This window comes from Capsicum annuum, chromosome 12 (genome assembly GCF_002878395.1).
Source record: "Capsicum annuum cultivar UCD-10X-F1 chromosome 12, UCD10Xv1.1, whole genome shotgun sequence".
Classification (NCBI taxonomy): Eukaryota; Viridiplantae; Streptophyta; class Magnoliopsida; order Solanales; family Solanaceae; genus Capsicum; species Capsicum annuum.
In genome coordinates, this window is record NC_061122.1 from 194,754,869 (window position 1) to 194,771,833 (window position 16,965).

General features: G+C 30.9%; 1 protein-coding gene across 1 annotated transcript; it reads right to left on the minus strand.

Annotated features, from left to right (window-relative positions):
* Positions 1 to 4,713: 4,713 nt before the first annotated feature.
* On the minus strand, positions 4,714 to 10,543 carry LOC107850441 (ABC transporter F family member 5). The gene is made up of 9 exons (XM_016694967.2): positions 9,430 to 10,543; positions 7,928 to 8,269; positions 7,277 to 7,417; positions 6,965 to 7,144; positions 6,696 to 6,851; positions 5,811 to 5,912; positions 5,575 to 5,703; positions 5,113 to 5,217; positions 4,714 to 4,940 (listed from the first exon to the last, which is right to left on the minus strand). The coding sequence occupies exons 1-9, from the start codon at positions 10,276 to 10,278 to the stop codon at positions 4,845 to 4,847; spliced, it is 2,100 nt and encodes a 699-aa protein (XP_016550453.1). The 5' UTR covers positions 10,279 to 10,543; the 3' UTR covers positions 4,714 to 4,844.
* Between the last annotated feature and the right edge of the window lie 6,422 nt (positions 10,544 to 16,965).

Here is a 16,965-nt window from a genome sequence, read left to right on the forward strand (position 1 = left end):
ATGCATTGTGATAAGAGAAGGAAAGGGAAATAACATGCTCGATTAATTAGTGAGGCTAGGGCATCCTTATTATACATTTGATGGTTTATACTTATTTATTTCCTATGATGGAATTTGATGGATGGATTGTATAAACATACTCTATTTTACATTTTTATGTGTATTTATATTTCGCCCTCGTGGGGCTTGTATTTTGATGTTGATTTAGATTTGCCCTCGTGAGGCTTTTTATTCATTATTGACATTGATATGGATTTGGTTCTTGTTGGGCATATAAATAATAATGTCAGATATTGCCTTGTCGGGATTATTACATGCGTATGAGATAATGTGATACCCGAGTGTGATTCTCATGGTATTGATTTTATAGTTTGGGTGATGATAAAAAAATTATGCATTGTTCTTTTCTCCTTTTGTGTCAACGTTTCCACTAAATTCCAAAGGTTTTCTTCAAAACTTGGTTCTTTCTGGGGGGAGAAAATTTTTATTTTCTCTTTCTTTTTATTTCTTATTTTTAATTTAGTTTAGTTTTTTTATTGAACCAAGTGGTATTTCACCCATGATGGATGATAAGGTAACATTCATAGGTGAAGTCCCTAGTCTTTTGAGTCAACTAGGAGTAGGCAAAAGTTCAAAAATTCTTTCAAATGTCATTGACAAGGAATTTAATAATTTTGAGAAAAAAAAAAAAATAGTTCTCTTTTTTGAAAAAGAGCAAGGATGTCTATGAGCTTTCTCTTGAGTGAGACCATTAAATTTAATTTTTGCTCTCTCTTTACAAGGATAAGTCTTTAACTCGAAGTAACTTATTAAGCTCAAATTGCTCAAACTGGTTGGGAGACTAAATTTTAGCTCTGAGTACGATGCTTTGTGTAGTGAGGTTTTTGAATAATTCTCTTACGTACGTATAGTATAGAACTTATGCTAAGTGTATTCAAATTAAAATCCTAGGCAAGCTTAGTTTGGAGGATGATTCGAGTCCATTTATGATCTGTTACATGGTCAAATTCACACTTTAACATATTCCTTAGTTAACCCTTTTGAGCCTTTGCCCATTTTTCTTTTATCTTTTGATGATAACCATGCTATAACACCTAAACCCTTCTTAAAAATCTTCATTTTGGCACTTAAACCTTGTTTGATGCATCACATGATTCTAAGTAAGGAAATATAGATGAAATCCTAAGTTTAGGAGGGTTGTGTAATTATGAGACTGATTTATGGGTGATTCAAACTCTTAGTTTGGGGGAAACGTGTGATGTGCTAGAATGATTTAAGAAAGGTGTATGTTGGGTTGTCTAATAATATGTTTAAGAGTCAAGATATATACATGATGACAAGTTGAATAGCCTATCCCATTGGACTTGAAGAGAAATTAGACAAATGAGGGGCCATGAAAGGCTTAAAGTTAGAACATCTCTTAAAAAGGCCAAAGAACTGAAGAAAAAAAGTGGTGCTTTAAATTTGCTTGACAAATGCAAAGCTAAATGTTAAGGGAAACAAGGAAAGTGATTTAAAGGTGAATAAGTGGAAAATTTGAAATTTTGGGGTGGAAAGGAATAAGCGAATGTGTTGAAGGAGGTCTTTTAATCACTTGATTCATATATTCTTTCCTGCACCTTAAACCTTCATCTTGGTCATATTAGGTAATTATACATTAGTGGCAAACAACACGAAGGGCAAGCCTATGGTCCTATTCATTGTACTTGAATTTCTTTTCGAGAGTGAGCGTGAATTCTTTCAATATTTGAGCTCCTTTGAGAATTGAAAGTCTTTTGTGTATGGAGCTAACTCTTGTATGTGGTAAGTGGTAATGATACTTTAGGGTAGAGGTTGATGTCTCACTCCCGATTTGGATAAATGAGCATAGTAAGTTGCATTTGAAGATTGAGATGATCTTTGAAGATTTTGTGTCACCTCTTGAGAAGTATTTTTTATTTGAACATTCATTTGATACAATCTTGCATCCTTGCTTCGTAGAAATATGCTTATTGAAAAAATAGTTTATTTATGGCCATGACATGTTTGAGAGATCTCTTTTAAGCTTTGTTAGCCTAGATCTTTAGTATATCTGTCTTTTGGGTGGTTTGGAGTCATGAATGTCATATCTACATGAACTATTCTTGATAGCTTGAGAACAACCAATATTTTATGTTTGGGGGTTGATAAGTCCTCAATTTTACAACTTGTTAGCACTTTTTAAGCTTAATTTATCATGATTGTCCATTGATTTGATGTTATTCTCATGTATAATGCTCATTTGTGCAAGTAAAGGTTAAAAATAAAGATGAGCAAGTTGTTGAAGTAAATGAGAGGTGAAAACGAAAGAAAAGGAGCTTAAAAGTTCACGTGAGGCTACTCAAGGTCACATGCATACGCATCTCAAAGACCTGTGCACCCAGGTGGCCAAGGTAACAACCTAGTGCTGCCAGCATGATGACCTGGGCGCGCAGGTTAGCCATCTGCGCTAGCACATGTGTCAGTAGGTTACCAATGCAGCGGTGTTTCCTTAATTTCGATCAAACGTGAATTGTGGATCAAAAGGAAGGGGTTTCATCTCATTTCCTCCATTCTTATACTTTTCTTAAGCTTAGAATTATTGGAGTGACTTTCAAGTAAGAAATTGGTGGTTGTAACTCAAGATCTATTGAATCCAAAGCTTGATTATTGTATTATCTTGTGTTTCAGTGGATCAATTTGAAGAGGATTTGATTATCTCTACTTTCTCTCTCTATGAGTAGCTAATTTCTTATCTTGCGGTCATGCTTGAATAGGTTGTGACTAGTGCATGAGTTTTGTTTATTTGTCATCCTAATTAGTTATTGGATATGAGTTCTGCATCTACTCCATGTTTTAACTAAGAATTGGGGGTTACAAACCTCAATTACCCTTGAACCCTTATCATCCTTGACAAAGGGGACATGGGGGTGTGAACAATAACTTGAATTAGTTCATTTAATAGTATTTCTTAGACGTAAAGATGCTAATTGGGGCCATAGATTGTTTAAATTGCTACATTTATGAGGTGTTCGAAAAAATTCATTTGTGATATTTGGAGTTTTATTGACAAATAAACTTAATAATCTAGCTTATCTATGACTTTTAGTTAAATTCGGACAAATATCCAAATACCCATGCATGAACCCATACCTAATAAGGCATATGCCCAAGTCACATCCACATTTAATTAAACTATAATTGTTTCTAGCTTTGAAATAAATAAATCCCCTAATTTTACTTTCATGTTTGTTTTACTATGCATTACGAGTCAACTCCTAGTTGACTTCTAACACTCAAGCATTGAAATCCTTGCGTTTATTCCCTGAGGATTCGATCCAACCTCCATTGGGTCACTATATTGACGAGGATCACTTGCATCTTAAGGTTGTAATTTGAGTGTCATCAAGAATATAGACAAAATAAGGAATATAAAAATGAGAGATTAGGAATATTATTAAATTATTTGAAAGGTTAATATAGGTTAAGAGTGACTTCTGTTCCAGAAAGAAAAACAACTTATAGTTCATCTCTCGACTAAGTTATCCTTAGAAATGTAGCATAACTAACCAGACAAGTTCTGGATTGCATGTAATAGCATAGAAACAACAAAAGAAGTACTACCATATAATGGCACTGAACTACATTAAGCTATTTAATTTAACCCTTAAACTTACTCTTAAGCTATAAGCATTTAGCAATTTCTAATGTCACAAAATGAGATATAAAGGTCAATAAATGCAACAGAAATTTATTCAAACTTTTTAGGGGTACCTCTGTGAAGCATGAGCGGATCTATTCCCATTTTTTTTCTCCGATACCCGTTAAATTTGAGGCAAATTAAATGTATAAAATTTGGTATGAGATTTAGAAAATCACCCAACAAACCAATTAAATAGTTGGGTGAATTGATTTTCAAGCAGGACCTTAAAGCTTTGAGCATCAATATTTGTGTTCGAAACTTCCGAGCACCTAGGACTCCTAAATCCTGAATTCGCCATTGTTGTGAAGTTGATGGCAATGGTGACAAAATAAGTGTAAATACACTAGTTTCCGTATTGTGCCTTCTATTCTCTGCCTTGGTTATACCATATATGTATTTCTGAAGGAGAAAAATGCATATAGCTCTATATTTGGAGAAAAGAGGATATTCCGGGATTAAAAAATCATTTTTAGATCTGAATTGTATTTTTGCTTGTATGTCTGTATTCCAAAAGAAGAATTTTTCCAGCAAATCCTTGTACGTCAATATTCACGACGGTACAATGTGTGCATTATTTTTCCAGAGAGAAACTTTCTTTTCTGCATCCTTATTTGACTATATTTGTATGGTAACATCCTTGCCCTTTTTGTGGTTATCTACCCATGTAGACTTCAGTATATGAATACAACGATACAAGAAGTATATTTCGCCCGAACAAATACAGTTTTTGTAAACAAACACTGCTTACACGGGATGTATTTATTGCATGAACAAATAATCGTTACGCAAACAAATACAGGCACCCAGCAACATAACATGCACGAATAGTTAATATTGATAAGCTTGGTGATTCGCTTCCAAACGTAGTGGTTTTGATATGTTGCTCTTAACAATTTGTCCCCATTTTGTCACATCAACTTTAAGCCCAGAAAAGAAGACTACTACTTAAAATACGTGAGTTCTGATTCTCCAGAAAATAGGATAGATGAGACGATGAATTAGACTGCTTCTTGTTTGGCAAGAATAATCAACTACTACTATATTTATCTATTTGTTATTATATACAATAGGAAGATGGATAATGTAGCTCACTAGAGCTTTGTACACGAGCATAGGAGCTGAATGGGAGCATCTAAAAACCATTTCAGTTCCATCTCTTTGAGTTCTTTGATTTCTTCGACTTCTGTTTTGCGGCTTGGAATGCCTGAATTTTCTGTTTCTTCCGAGCTTCCTTTTCTGCCTGCCAGTCACAACAACAATATAATCTGTTTATTATTCTCGGAGTATGCTATGATTGTTTACGATTCATCATAAAGAGGAATTCACCAATCGCGAGAACATTAAAGCTCCCTAAATGTTTATTTCGTGCTATAGTTTTGAGTGATCTAGCAGAGGAAATCTGAAAGTGTTACCTTTGACATCTTGGATTTGGCTTTAGCTTTTGGAGACTTATCCTCAATCTCTGCCTCTCGTTCAAGTTCCCTTTCCCTGGCCTCAAGATTTTTCTCCAAATAGTACTGTGCAAACAAGTAAATATCACTTAAAAGAATCAGAAAACACAGTTTAGTAATAAACGTTCAATGTTATTGCTAATTACCAAGTCAAATCATTTTTTCACTATCAGCCCCAAGAAGTCATGTCCACCACCAAAATAAATGTTAAAAGCAGAGACATGCTTTCCGTTTGAAACATCAAAATCTGATGTGTAAACGATATACGCAACTTAACGAGACACAATATGAAAGCAAACAACTTATGTGTATTACATGTGACTATTTCACCAACATTAATCAATGTACTCAAAATTTTCAATCACAATCATAACACTGGGGATGAAGATTTATGCTCATAAGATGGCGGGTTTAAAAACTTACATCGTAATCTCCTTCATAATCATGTAAAGTGCCATCTTTTACTTCCAATACTCTGTTAACAATTTGTTTCATGAAGTACCGATCATGAGAAACAGTTATCACGGTGCCTGTATACTCCGTAATTGCCTCCTACATAAAAATTAGAAAGAAACTTGACGGTAAATAATTTCCCTGCAAGAATACGTGTATAAGATAACATGAAATATTGGTAAGAACTGATGAGAAGAATAAAGTACCTCAAGCATCTCTTTCGTTGGTATGTCCAAATGATTGGTTGGCTCGTCCAGTACTAGCAAAGTTGAAGGAGTCACCATGAACTTACAGAAGGACAGACGTGCCTAAGCAAACAACATTGATGCATAAGTTCAAAACAAGAACAAGAGAATAATCCACGACAGGCACGAACGGAGTAGTATTAAGCAGATGATTTTTAAGTAAAAATGTTAGTAAGAAATAATGCTTTCACAATCGAGACAAACCATTTATTTACTAATTTCGTACACAAGCTTTTGCTGATAAAGAGACTTAAAATGGTTACTGTTAATGGTCAAAGACCACAATCAATAGACACTCTCATCAGACGCCTAGATAAATTATCAGTTAACATTCTTATTCAGAAGCCTCAAAATATGAAAAGATGATTGTTCTTCACCCACACCAAGGCTGTCGGTCAAAAGTTAAAGTAATCTTGGAAGTATACAATAAAACATCACCATTGCACATTTCAAACTGAAGTTCACAAAACCAAAATACACTTGAGATTACAATCATAAGGTAATAGCATCTTGAGCAAGATAGCTTATAGGTAAGAAAGGTAGTACTTGACATATCCACAAAGCTAAATTAGCAACAGCAGATATTGCCGGTATTGTTGCCAAGTCATGTTTGCAGCTAACACAATTTACTGAATAAGTTTATAGACGAAAATGGTAATTTGTGAAAGTTAATGATCGAATGGCTTTAAATTTGGAAAGAAATAATCTTTTTTTAAAATATATATATATATATATTACACTCAGAGAATAAAGATCAAATAACCAAGAAAAAACTCATTAACAAACGAGCGAAAACTTCCATCTTTCTCAACAATATGCAGAGAAGATCTGCTTATATCTTCTTACCTTCTCACCGCCACTCAAAAAGGAAACCTTCCTATCAAGCATGTCAGCTTTAAAATTACAACGTCCAAGTAGTCCTTTTATATCATCTAGTCGCCAATCCTCAGCAGCTTCTGCTACAGTTTGAAGGACAGTTTTTTCCAAATCGAGTGCCTCAGCCTTAATCAGAAGAAAAACGGACACAGATTAACACAAACTAGATCATGTAATAACAGACAACAAGATAAAAACAGCTGCCAAAGATCAAAAGAAAACTAGAAAGACTGACACACCTGATTCTGCTCGAAGTAATTTGGCAATACATTGTGCTCCCCAAGCACAACTTCACCTTGTGTTGGCTTCAGTAAACCCATAATCAGTTTAAGAAAGGTGCTCTTTCCACACCCATTAGGACCAATAATGGCAATTTTCTCTCCTCTCTCAATTGTCAAATTTGCATTCTTGAAAAGAACCTGCCAGTAAAACAGGCATGTAAGATAAAAGTCAACCCAGAAATATAAGAAACAATGATACTAGTTATCACAAACATATCCACGAAACAAGAAACAAATCGAAAACTCAAGAGTCAGTGCTTTGTGTTTGACCTTATCCTCGAAAGAAAATCCCAGATTTTTAACATTCACAACTGTTCTCCCACTTCTTTCACGTTCGGGGAACCTAATTTTCATTTGTTTCCTAATGAATGGCTTATCAACTTGTTCCTGGTCCTGAAGTTTCTCCAGCTTCTGTTATCACCCAAAAATACAAGACGGTTGAAATCAGTATACCAAACCTCTGAAAGATAAGAGTACAACATAGTTCAACAAAGATGGATATGACAAAAGTTAACCATAACGAGCAGAATGCCAAAACCATCAGGTGTGGACCTCCTTTTCTTAAATCTCGCTAGCTTAATTTGCAGAATAATAGTCCCAAGCGAGGATCTTGATCATTTCATAACTAACACAACAACTGAGGCAAAGTGAAGTCATTTTCCACACTGCTGCAATGCAAACATACCTTGATAACAAGACACAGATATGTCCTTTAATCACCAAAGGGCAAAGACAGTCGGATGATAAAAATTACACTCCATATTCATCAGGTATCCAGTAGGATTTCCTCAAGTTATGACACATACTTCATGCAGCGCAAGACCAACTTTTTTTTTTTAATCAACACACACAAAAATGATGCATATGCAAAAATCAACATACTGCAGTTACTGACCAATAATGGAGACATCTTTATTTTACCTTCTCAGCAGTAGATGCACGACCTGAGTTTGCTCCTGCACTTAACCTACTTATCAAATCTCTCGTTTGCTCAATTTCCTTCTGTTGTTTTTCCCATGCAGCATTCTGTGTTTCAATCCATTCAGCCTTTGAAATAATATAATCTGAGTAATTTCCTTCGTATGTCCTAGATACACCCATATCAGTCTCCACAATTTTTGTGCACAACTGGTCAAGGAAAGCTCGGTCATGAGATATAATGACCATCGGAACTTCTTGCTTATTAAGATAACCCTCAAGCCACTCAATAGTATCAAGGTCAAGATGATTGGTCGGTTCATCCAGTAGTAACAAATCTGGGTCCTGCAAACAATCAAACATGTTATTCCCCAAGCAAAAATAATACAACAATACTCAGTGTAATCCTACAAGTAGAACAAGCAAAAATAACAAGCACACAAAATATATGCCAAGTCTAAAACCAATCAACAAAGACATATCATGGGATAAGTGGAGTGATATGCTTTGGAGAGCAGCTATGTATTATGTACTCAAGTTATAAGTTGAAGATATTTATGTCCTTGATTATCAAGTAAATTAGGTTCTGCAATAGCTGCCAAAACATCCCCCTTCTCAGAAAGCAAAGTACTGAAGATCTACAACTGATCATTCCACACACCCAAATATTTGCTTATAGACATTTAACATGACCTTTGACTCATTAATCCCAATCAGAGGCGGATCTAGGATTTCTAGAACATGGATGTACTACTAAAGAATGGAGCAAAAAGAGAGCACTAAGTGCGAATAGATTCCAATTCCTTTGGGTATAAACACACCCTTCAACCAAGTACACCATTATGCATTTTTGTAGCATGGGTGCCAACAGATAATATTAGATCAATTCTATGAAATATGTACATAAAACACCTAGTTTGATGGAAAGACCATACGTTCAAGTGCAGCATAATTTTGGCACTAAATCCACCACCACCACCACCCCACCACCACATACTATCACCATATGTATGATGTTAAAGGAGATTAAAACCAAAACTCAACCATTACAATTCCAAGAAACACATGTACAGAACATGAAGTGAGGTATCATTTCTACATGAATTACTTGCCCAACATCACTGACCACATATTAAGCAACAACAGCATACGTTATCCCACAAGTGGGGTTTGGAGAGGGTAGGAATCTTTGGCAAAGTTCGGGCATTGTTTATACTTGTATTCAACTGTTCGTACTCCATACCTTTTTATATGTCTAGATGTCGTTTAGTTAGTCATTGGGTGGTGCCCTCTGGGATTATGCGGGTCCGATTAGGTGATATTGTTTGTTGTTTATGCCTTCCGAGCTTATGGGGATCCAACTAGGCTATATTACTGATTCTATTTGATACTTTCAATTATTATTTACATCTGTGATTATCCATTTCACTATTTAGCCTTATTACCCCTACCTCATAAAGATAGAGAGGTTGTTTCCAATAAACCCTCAGCTTAAAATCTCATACCTGCAGCAAGATCTTTCCCAAAGACATCCTCATTTGCCAGCCGCCACTAAATGAAGCCACGAGTCTATCAGCATCCTCAGGAGCAAATCCTAACTCAGGCATCATCTTATTAATTTTCACATCCACAGCATCCAAATCCACAGCTTGTGCTCTCCTTTGCAATAAATCAAACTCATCCAACAACCTCCCCATCAACTCCAAATCATCAACAGACTTCTCAATTGCCTTCTGAACTTTCTCAAGTCTCTCAGCAACTTCCATTTCTTCCTTAAAAGCACTCATAAACTCTTCCTTCACAGTTCTTGTTGACTCAACCTCAAATTCTTGGCTTAAAAATGCTATCTTCATATTACTTTTTGCCTTAATCACATTACCAGAATCTGGTTCTTCTAAACCAGATATAATCCTCAATTGGGTCGTTTTCCCTGCTCCATTTACACCTACTAAACCAACTTTTTCGCCTTTTTTCACTTCCCAACTTACATCTTTCAACACTGTGACACCTTTGTAACTCTTGCTAATGTTTTCTAGCTTAACCCCAGATGAAATACTTGATGCCCCACTACCTGAGTTCTTACTACCCCTTCTTGAATAATCAAATTCCTCAGTAGAATCACTCGAAAACAACGATTCGATATCGTCTTGTTTTACATCTGTTTCGGCTGTTTCAACAGCTACTGCTTGCAATTTTGATGAAATTCTAAGGCTTTTTCTCCTACATCTCGTGGTTTTCACAGAGGTATTAGAGGTTACTGGGAGAATAACACCATGAGGGCGAAGAAGGTTGGCTCTGCCAGTGAGGAAAGTGGAACGAAGGTCGATTACTTGGAGCTTTGAAGCAAGGTCCATTGTTTTCTTGGGTAAATTTGGAAGAAAAATATCTTAGGGTTCCTGTGAGGAAATGGATAAAGGTGGTTTCTGCGTGAAGAAAATAGGGCAAGGGATACTCTTCTTCACTCTGTGGAACCAACCCACCTTTATGTTATCAGCCCATGAAGATGAAGAGGAAGAATATTAGAGAGCTGGAGAGGATATTTAAAGAAAATTTAACAAAAAAAAAATTTCCTTCTTGAGTATTTGTTTCTTTTTTCTTAATGATGTTTTTGTTTTTGTTTTTTTTAACTCCGTCCCAATCTGTATGACTTATAGCTTGTTTGGTCTTCTAAAATAAGTTTATTTTAAAAAGTATTTTATAATAAATTTTTCTTAAAATATTTTTTATAAAATATAATTTATATTCGAACAATAAATTTAAAAAATACTTTGAAATAGTGTTTGATTAAATTTTTTAAAAGTATTTGCAAATTTATTTTTCAGCAAAAATATTTATTAAAAGAGTGCTTTTAAGGAAAAATTAAGTATTTTTTTATTTTATGAAAAATTATTTTTTCTACTTTTGATAAGTACTTATTTTAAAAAAAAATTGTCTAATACTTCAAAGTTTTAAAAAATAAATATTTTTGAGAAAAAATAATCACTAGTGGGGATAAATAAAATTGATTAAATTGATTATTAATTTAACCTGATACATAGTTTAGAAATTACAAAAAAAAAAAATTATGATTTAAAATAAGTTTAAAATGTTAGTATGATTATTAATTGTTTTATTAAGAGGTAACTACATATCTTAGTAAACATGCCATACTAATTATCTTATTTAACCTAAGTTTCAATTAAATACAAATTATAATCCATTTTTATTTATTAATTATTTTTAATTTTACAACTCATACTCTCTTTTTCTATTTTCTATTGTTCTTCTCTGTTTTTTTCCTATTTCAGTTTTTCTTCATTTTTTCTTTTTCTTTTTCTTTTTTTCTCTTTTTCTTTTTTTACTTTTCATTTTTTCTCTTTTTTTTCTTTTTATTTATTTTTTCTCTATTTTCTATTACTCGTCATTTTTTGTATTTTTCTCCTTCTTTTTTATCATTTTTTCTCCTTCTTTTTTTACTTTTTATTTTTTCTCCTTCTTTTCATTTATACGAACTAACAAATACAAATATAAGTGTGAACAATAAAATATAAATATAAATGCAAACTATAACATACAAATACAAGTACTAACTATAAAATACAAATATAAATGCGAATTATAATATACAAATATAAATGTGAACTATTGTTTGTATTTTTTAATTATTGAAAAGAAACGCTTGATTTTATTTCTATGAATACTTGTTTGTATTTATTGATATGAGTTGTATTTATTGATACAAATAAATACAAGTCAAATTTTTATACAAATGCAATATCTACTAATATATATTGTATTTGCATTTGTAAAATCATTTGTTTCATTTGATTGTAATTGTATTTGTATCAAGTGATGTTTGTTTATTTACAAATATGAATGACAATTTTGATATATAAATACAAAACGGTATATTTGTATCAAATGATACATTACATATTTATATATTTTAGAATCGAGAAAATACAATTAATGCATTTACTTGTCTGTATACAAATACAAATGATAAATTATACATAGTCACAACTAAATACAATATCCAATCAACTTACAAATACAAATACAAAATAATTCTTTAAAAATAAAAAGGTATCGACAAAAATAGAATACAAATACAAGTATAATCCAAATATAATCTAAATATACAAACACAATAAAGCCATAATATAAATATAATCCAATATAATCTACAGTCAATTATAAAATACAAATACCAAATAGTTCTTTAAAATACAAGTGTGAATTATATAAAATATAAATAATGGTGCAAACTAACAAATACAAATACAAGTGGAAATTATAAAATACAAATACAAGTGAGGACTATAACATATAAATACAAGCGCGAACTTTAAAATACAAATACAAATACAATTGTATCAATGACTATAAAAATATAAATGAAGGTGTGACTACAAATACGATAAACAATTATAGTATTTACGTTATCATCCATGACTTGTGTTGACTAGCCATATTTTTTGAAAATAGAAAATAGAATAAAAAAAATGATAAAGAAAATAAGTACAAAAAAGAAAACTAAAAAAATCAAAGAACAAAAGAAAAGAAAAAAGAGAAATAGTAGTTAAAGAATAAAGAGAGAAAAAGGGAAAAAAAGAAAAAGAAAGAAATGAAAAAAATAAAAATAGAAAAAATAGAAAAAGAAGAAGAAAAACTGGGGAAAACACAAAAAAAAATAATGGTAGTATTTTTTGTGAGATTAAATATATAGTGTATTTATATTTTTTATGAATATAGATCACTGGGTAAAAGTGAATACAACGGCTGAGAATCAAATACAGCGGCTATAAATGGTAATTATATAAAATGTAGCTATGGAAAAAGAATTTTATAGCAAAGTATCGCTATTTCTGAAAGATCTACTTTCATTAATGATAAATGAGTATTTTAAAGTTAAATTATTTTTAACTAAAGAAATATGTGACTCTTTTTTGAAATAAACTAAAAATTAAAATGAGTCATATAAATTGATAAAAACTGAGCACTATTGTCATTTGTAATATGGGAAGACTCACTATTTTCATCCTAAATTATATTTGAAAAGTCGAAGACACAACTAAAATATTGAACTGACCTAACACGCTTAAACTACTTATAAGTGATTTTTTTACCCCCTAAATCTAACATTAAAAAAATAATTATTTAAATTAAAAAAAATACATCTAAATTATAAATTAAATAGAAAAATTAAAAATTAAAATACTCCCCTCCACCCCCACCCCCACTCCCAAATCATCTTCTTCATCCACCCCCAATTAACACATCTTCTTTAGCACCATCATTCCCAAACTCCAAGCCCGCCCCCAATTAATGCACCTTCTTCGCACCTCATCCCCCGCCCCTACGGAATCGACAATAATTTCACCTATCACCATCAATTTTCATCACAATATCACTGATTAATCATCTAACCCACCACTATTAATCTTTTAACTAATAAATTTTAAGTTCTTAATATCTTTGGTAGATTTATTCCACATATCTCTTCATTCTAAAAAAAAGATTTCTTATCTTTTTCTCACTGAAAAATCAACGAAGAAGAAGAGAAGTTTATTTTTTTAAGAAGAGACAATGGGTTATGGATGAACAACATGATTAGTAGAAATTGATTGTTATGGTAACTTTGTTCGATAAAATTTATGATGGTGATTAATTGAAGGTACAACTATGATGATACACCACAACAATGAGGGTTTTGTGATGGATATAGAAGAAAAAGAAAAAAATAAATTAAAAATAAAAAAATTGTGAAAATAAAAATTTATTATTTTGTTCATATTATGCTGACGTGGCGCTAATGTGAAAGACGCATGTGAAACACCACACCTCATGCAAGTGATATAATACTTTACTGGGTGTAAAAAAATTCAACTTTTATATAGTACAAGTGTGTGATATGACAGTTCAATAGTTTATGTGTGTCTTTAACTTTTTAAGTATAATTTAGTATGAAAATGGTGATTTTATCCTTGGTAATATTAATAATATCATAAAGGAATATAAATAGAAACAAATTACTCATTTTTAATTTATGTTGTACGATTGAAGTTTCAAAAACCAATTAAATTTTTATCAGAACCTTTTACTTCTTTTAAATATATTTTTTTCAATAGTTGTATGTTTTTTCTTTTAAAAAAGATGTGAGGCATAAATACCTCCAAACTTTTGTCCAAAACTCGAAGAGGTCCTATTAAAATTTAAGGGGTCCTATTAAAGTTTTAGTAAACTCATTTTTATTTTTTGTATTTTTGTTTAGTGGGTAATAGTATGTGTAAAATTTAGATGTGTCATTAAAATTTTGGATATAATTTGGGGTGCTTGTGTTATATCTTTTTTTAATATTTTAAATTGTAATTTTAATATTTTTATGTATTTTTCAAATATATAAATTTTATTTTAATAATTTAAAATTTTTATGCTTGAATTTACAATCAAAATCTAAAAGTTTGAATCTCAAAATTTCACTAATGTCACAAAAATTGAGACAAAAATAGTAACAATATTACAATAACTTTAACAACATGCTCGGTTCCCACATCTTATAGGCCTTGACTCAAGAAAAAAAAGGTCAAAACAATCTAAAAAAAGTGATAGAAGTACAAAAAATAACAAATAATCATAAAAGAATAGATAGTAAAAGAATAAATAGTAACATAATAGAAATTATTATACGATACTAATGTATAAGGAACAACAGAGAGTAAAAGAAATCATTGGGCAAAACAATTGAAGCAATAATACTATGACTACTAATATAAAATGATCACAAGAAAACACACTGCTATTTACTAGTCTTCTATCATAATTTATGTCATTCACACGATCCTGTCTAAAGTGTTGTCATTAATAAATTTATTGTATTATAACTTATCTAATTAACTCTTCCCAATTCTTCTTCAATCTATTTCCACTCCTTCTAAAATTATCCATATTCAACCTCTCACCCATCCACTATAATATTAACATTGTCAATTGCCATCCAAAATGGTAAGAGATCAAAGTTTGCCTACCACTGACCTTATCTTTGATTTTTTGGGTGACTTAGAATTTGATATCTTCTCCTTGGTAAGATTTATGATATACATCATTAAAGTGAATAATATTTACTTCTAAAACCAATTTTATTGAATCTTTTCCATCAGTACGAAGAGATGAATTAATGCTAGAAAACTATAAATAGAGAAATTAGAATTATAAAAATAAGAAACTAATATATAGATAACTTTTTGTTTCACTTATGCCATTGCAGCAATTACTACTTTATAATTATATTTTAATTAAATTCAAGTAAAAAGTATTCAAACTATTACAAGACACAAAATCATGATACGACGTGATGTTTTGGATATATTATGTATCTATCGTATAGTTATGACCACCTAATAATTTCCTAATTAAAAGGAGCCTTTTAAAGAAATTTTTAATAAATTTAAACTTATATTTAAAAAAATAATATTATCGTCAAGTAAAATTGAATTTATATTTTAAAAATATTTTACGAGTGTTAAAGATATTTAATCTTTCTATTGAGACCGACTTTATAATATTGTCTCAAATACAATGAAACTAAGAAAAATTGGAACACGAAAGGGGCCAAATCCAATTATTTTTATATACAAAAAAAAGTTGTGTTATTTTATGGAAAAAAGAATATAAAGATGTGGGATGAGATAATTTGGAGGAAATCATACAGAAGGAATTTTTGTGGTGCATAAACACATGAGACTATTCTCCAAGGCCAAAGACAATGATTTCATCCTGTCATTTTGTGCCACGTGGAAGGGAAATGCAAGATTGTGCATCAACCACGCAGCTATAGATATGTTTAAGACATCAAATTTTTGGCAACATATGAAGAATTAGAACATCACAAGTGTGTGGTTCATGGCCATTTAACATTTCCCACACTGGCTCATTCATTTTGTGGGCGTATAAGTCGAAGAAGAAAAGAAAGGGTAATTGTTTCTTTCTTCCTGACCAAAGCTTATCCAATGTAAATCTAGGCCTAGTGAGTATGAATGTGTTAGCGGAGTTTACCCCAATTTGAATTTATTTGATTAATTTATTAATTATGGTTCACTTATTTAATAAAACTAAATTTAGATATTCCCCAAAATATTATTTAGATGAATAAAGTATAAAAATTACCAAAATATAAAAAATTAAAGTAAATAATATCTAAAAATGTAAAGAATTAAAAATAAAGATAGAAAGACTATAATATAACATAATTATCGGAGTTAGTAAAAACTCAATAAATGCACAAAAAGAAGAAATATCAAACTTAGAATCAACAATAGATAGTTTAGAATATACATACCAATATGAGCTGTTAACAATTAAATAAAAATGAACAAAGAAGAATTTATAATAAATGAAAAAATATATGAAAACCATGAAGGATTAAAAATAAAAATAGTATTTTCTAATCTAGGAAAAAGGTATAAGAAAATAGGTGAACATTTATATTTAATGTTAGAAAAAGAAGAATTAAATTAGAAAATAAATTGACAGCTATGGTAAGAATAAAAAAAGAAAATGAAGAAATAGATAGAAAAAAGGAAATACAGAGAAATAAAACAACAAACTACAGAAGAAATACGAAAAATAGAATAAACTAAAAATAGTAGGATTGCTGAATTAGAAAAAGAACTACAAATGTTAAAAGATTTGTATGAAAAAAGACACAAAGAAAAAGAAGAAAAAGATATAGAACAAAAATTATTAAACGAGATAAATCAATTTAAAGAAAAATTAGAAATAAATACAATAGATATTGAAGAAACAAATAATTATGATTTAGAAGATAGTGAAACATATACAGAAATCTTAACAAATACAAAAAATTTAGAAATCAATGAAAAACAAGAAGTAATTAATGAAGAAAACTTAGAAAATAGAAACACAGAAATAAATACTCTTAATAAAAAAAGAAGATGAAAATATAATACCTAGAATATCAGAAATAAGAAAACCTACATATTATAAGAATAAGTTTAAAAGATATAATCTAAAAAATGAATATGACAACTGAACACCAAAAC

Excerpts from the sequence above, each read along its gene's own strand:
- LOC107850441 (XM_016694967.2), bottom strand. The coding sequence starts at position 10,278 with ATGGACCTTGCTTCAAAGCTCCAAGTAATCGACCTTCGTTCCACTTTC. Across the intron at positions 7,418-7,927 it reads GTGCATCTACTGCTGAGAAG|AAGCTGGAGAAACTTCAGGA; the intron begins GTAAAATAAAGA and ends GGGTGATAACAG. Across the intron at positions 7,145-7,276 it reads GATTTTCTTTCGAGGATAAG|GTTCTTTTCAAGAATGCAAA; the intron begins GTCAAACACAAA and ends TTTTACTGGCAG.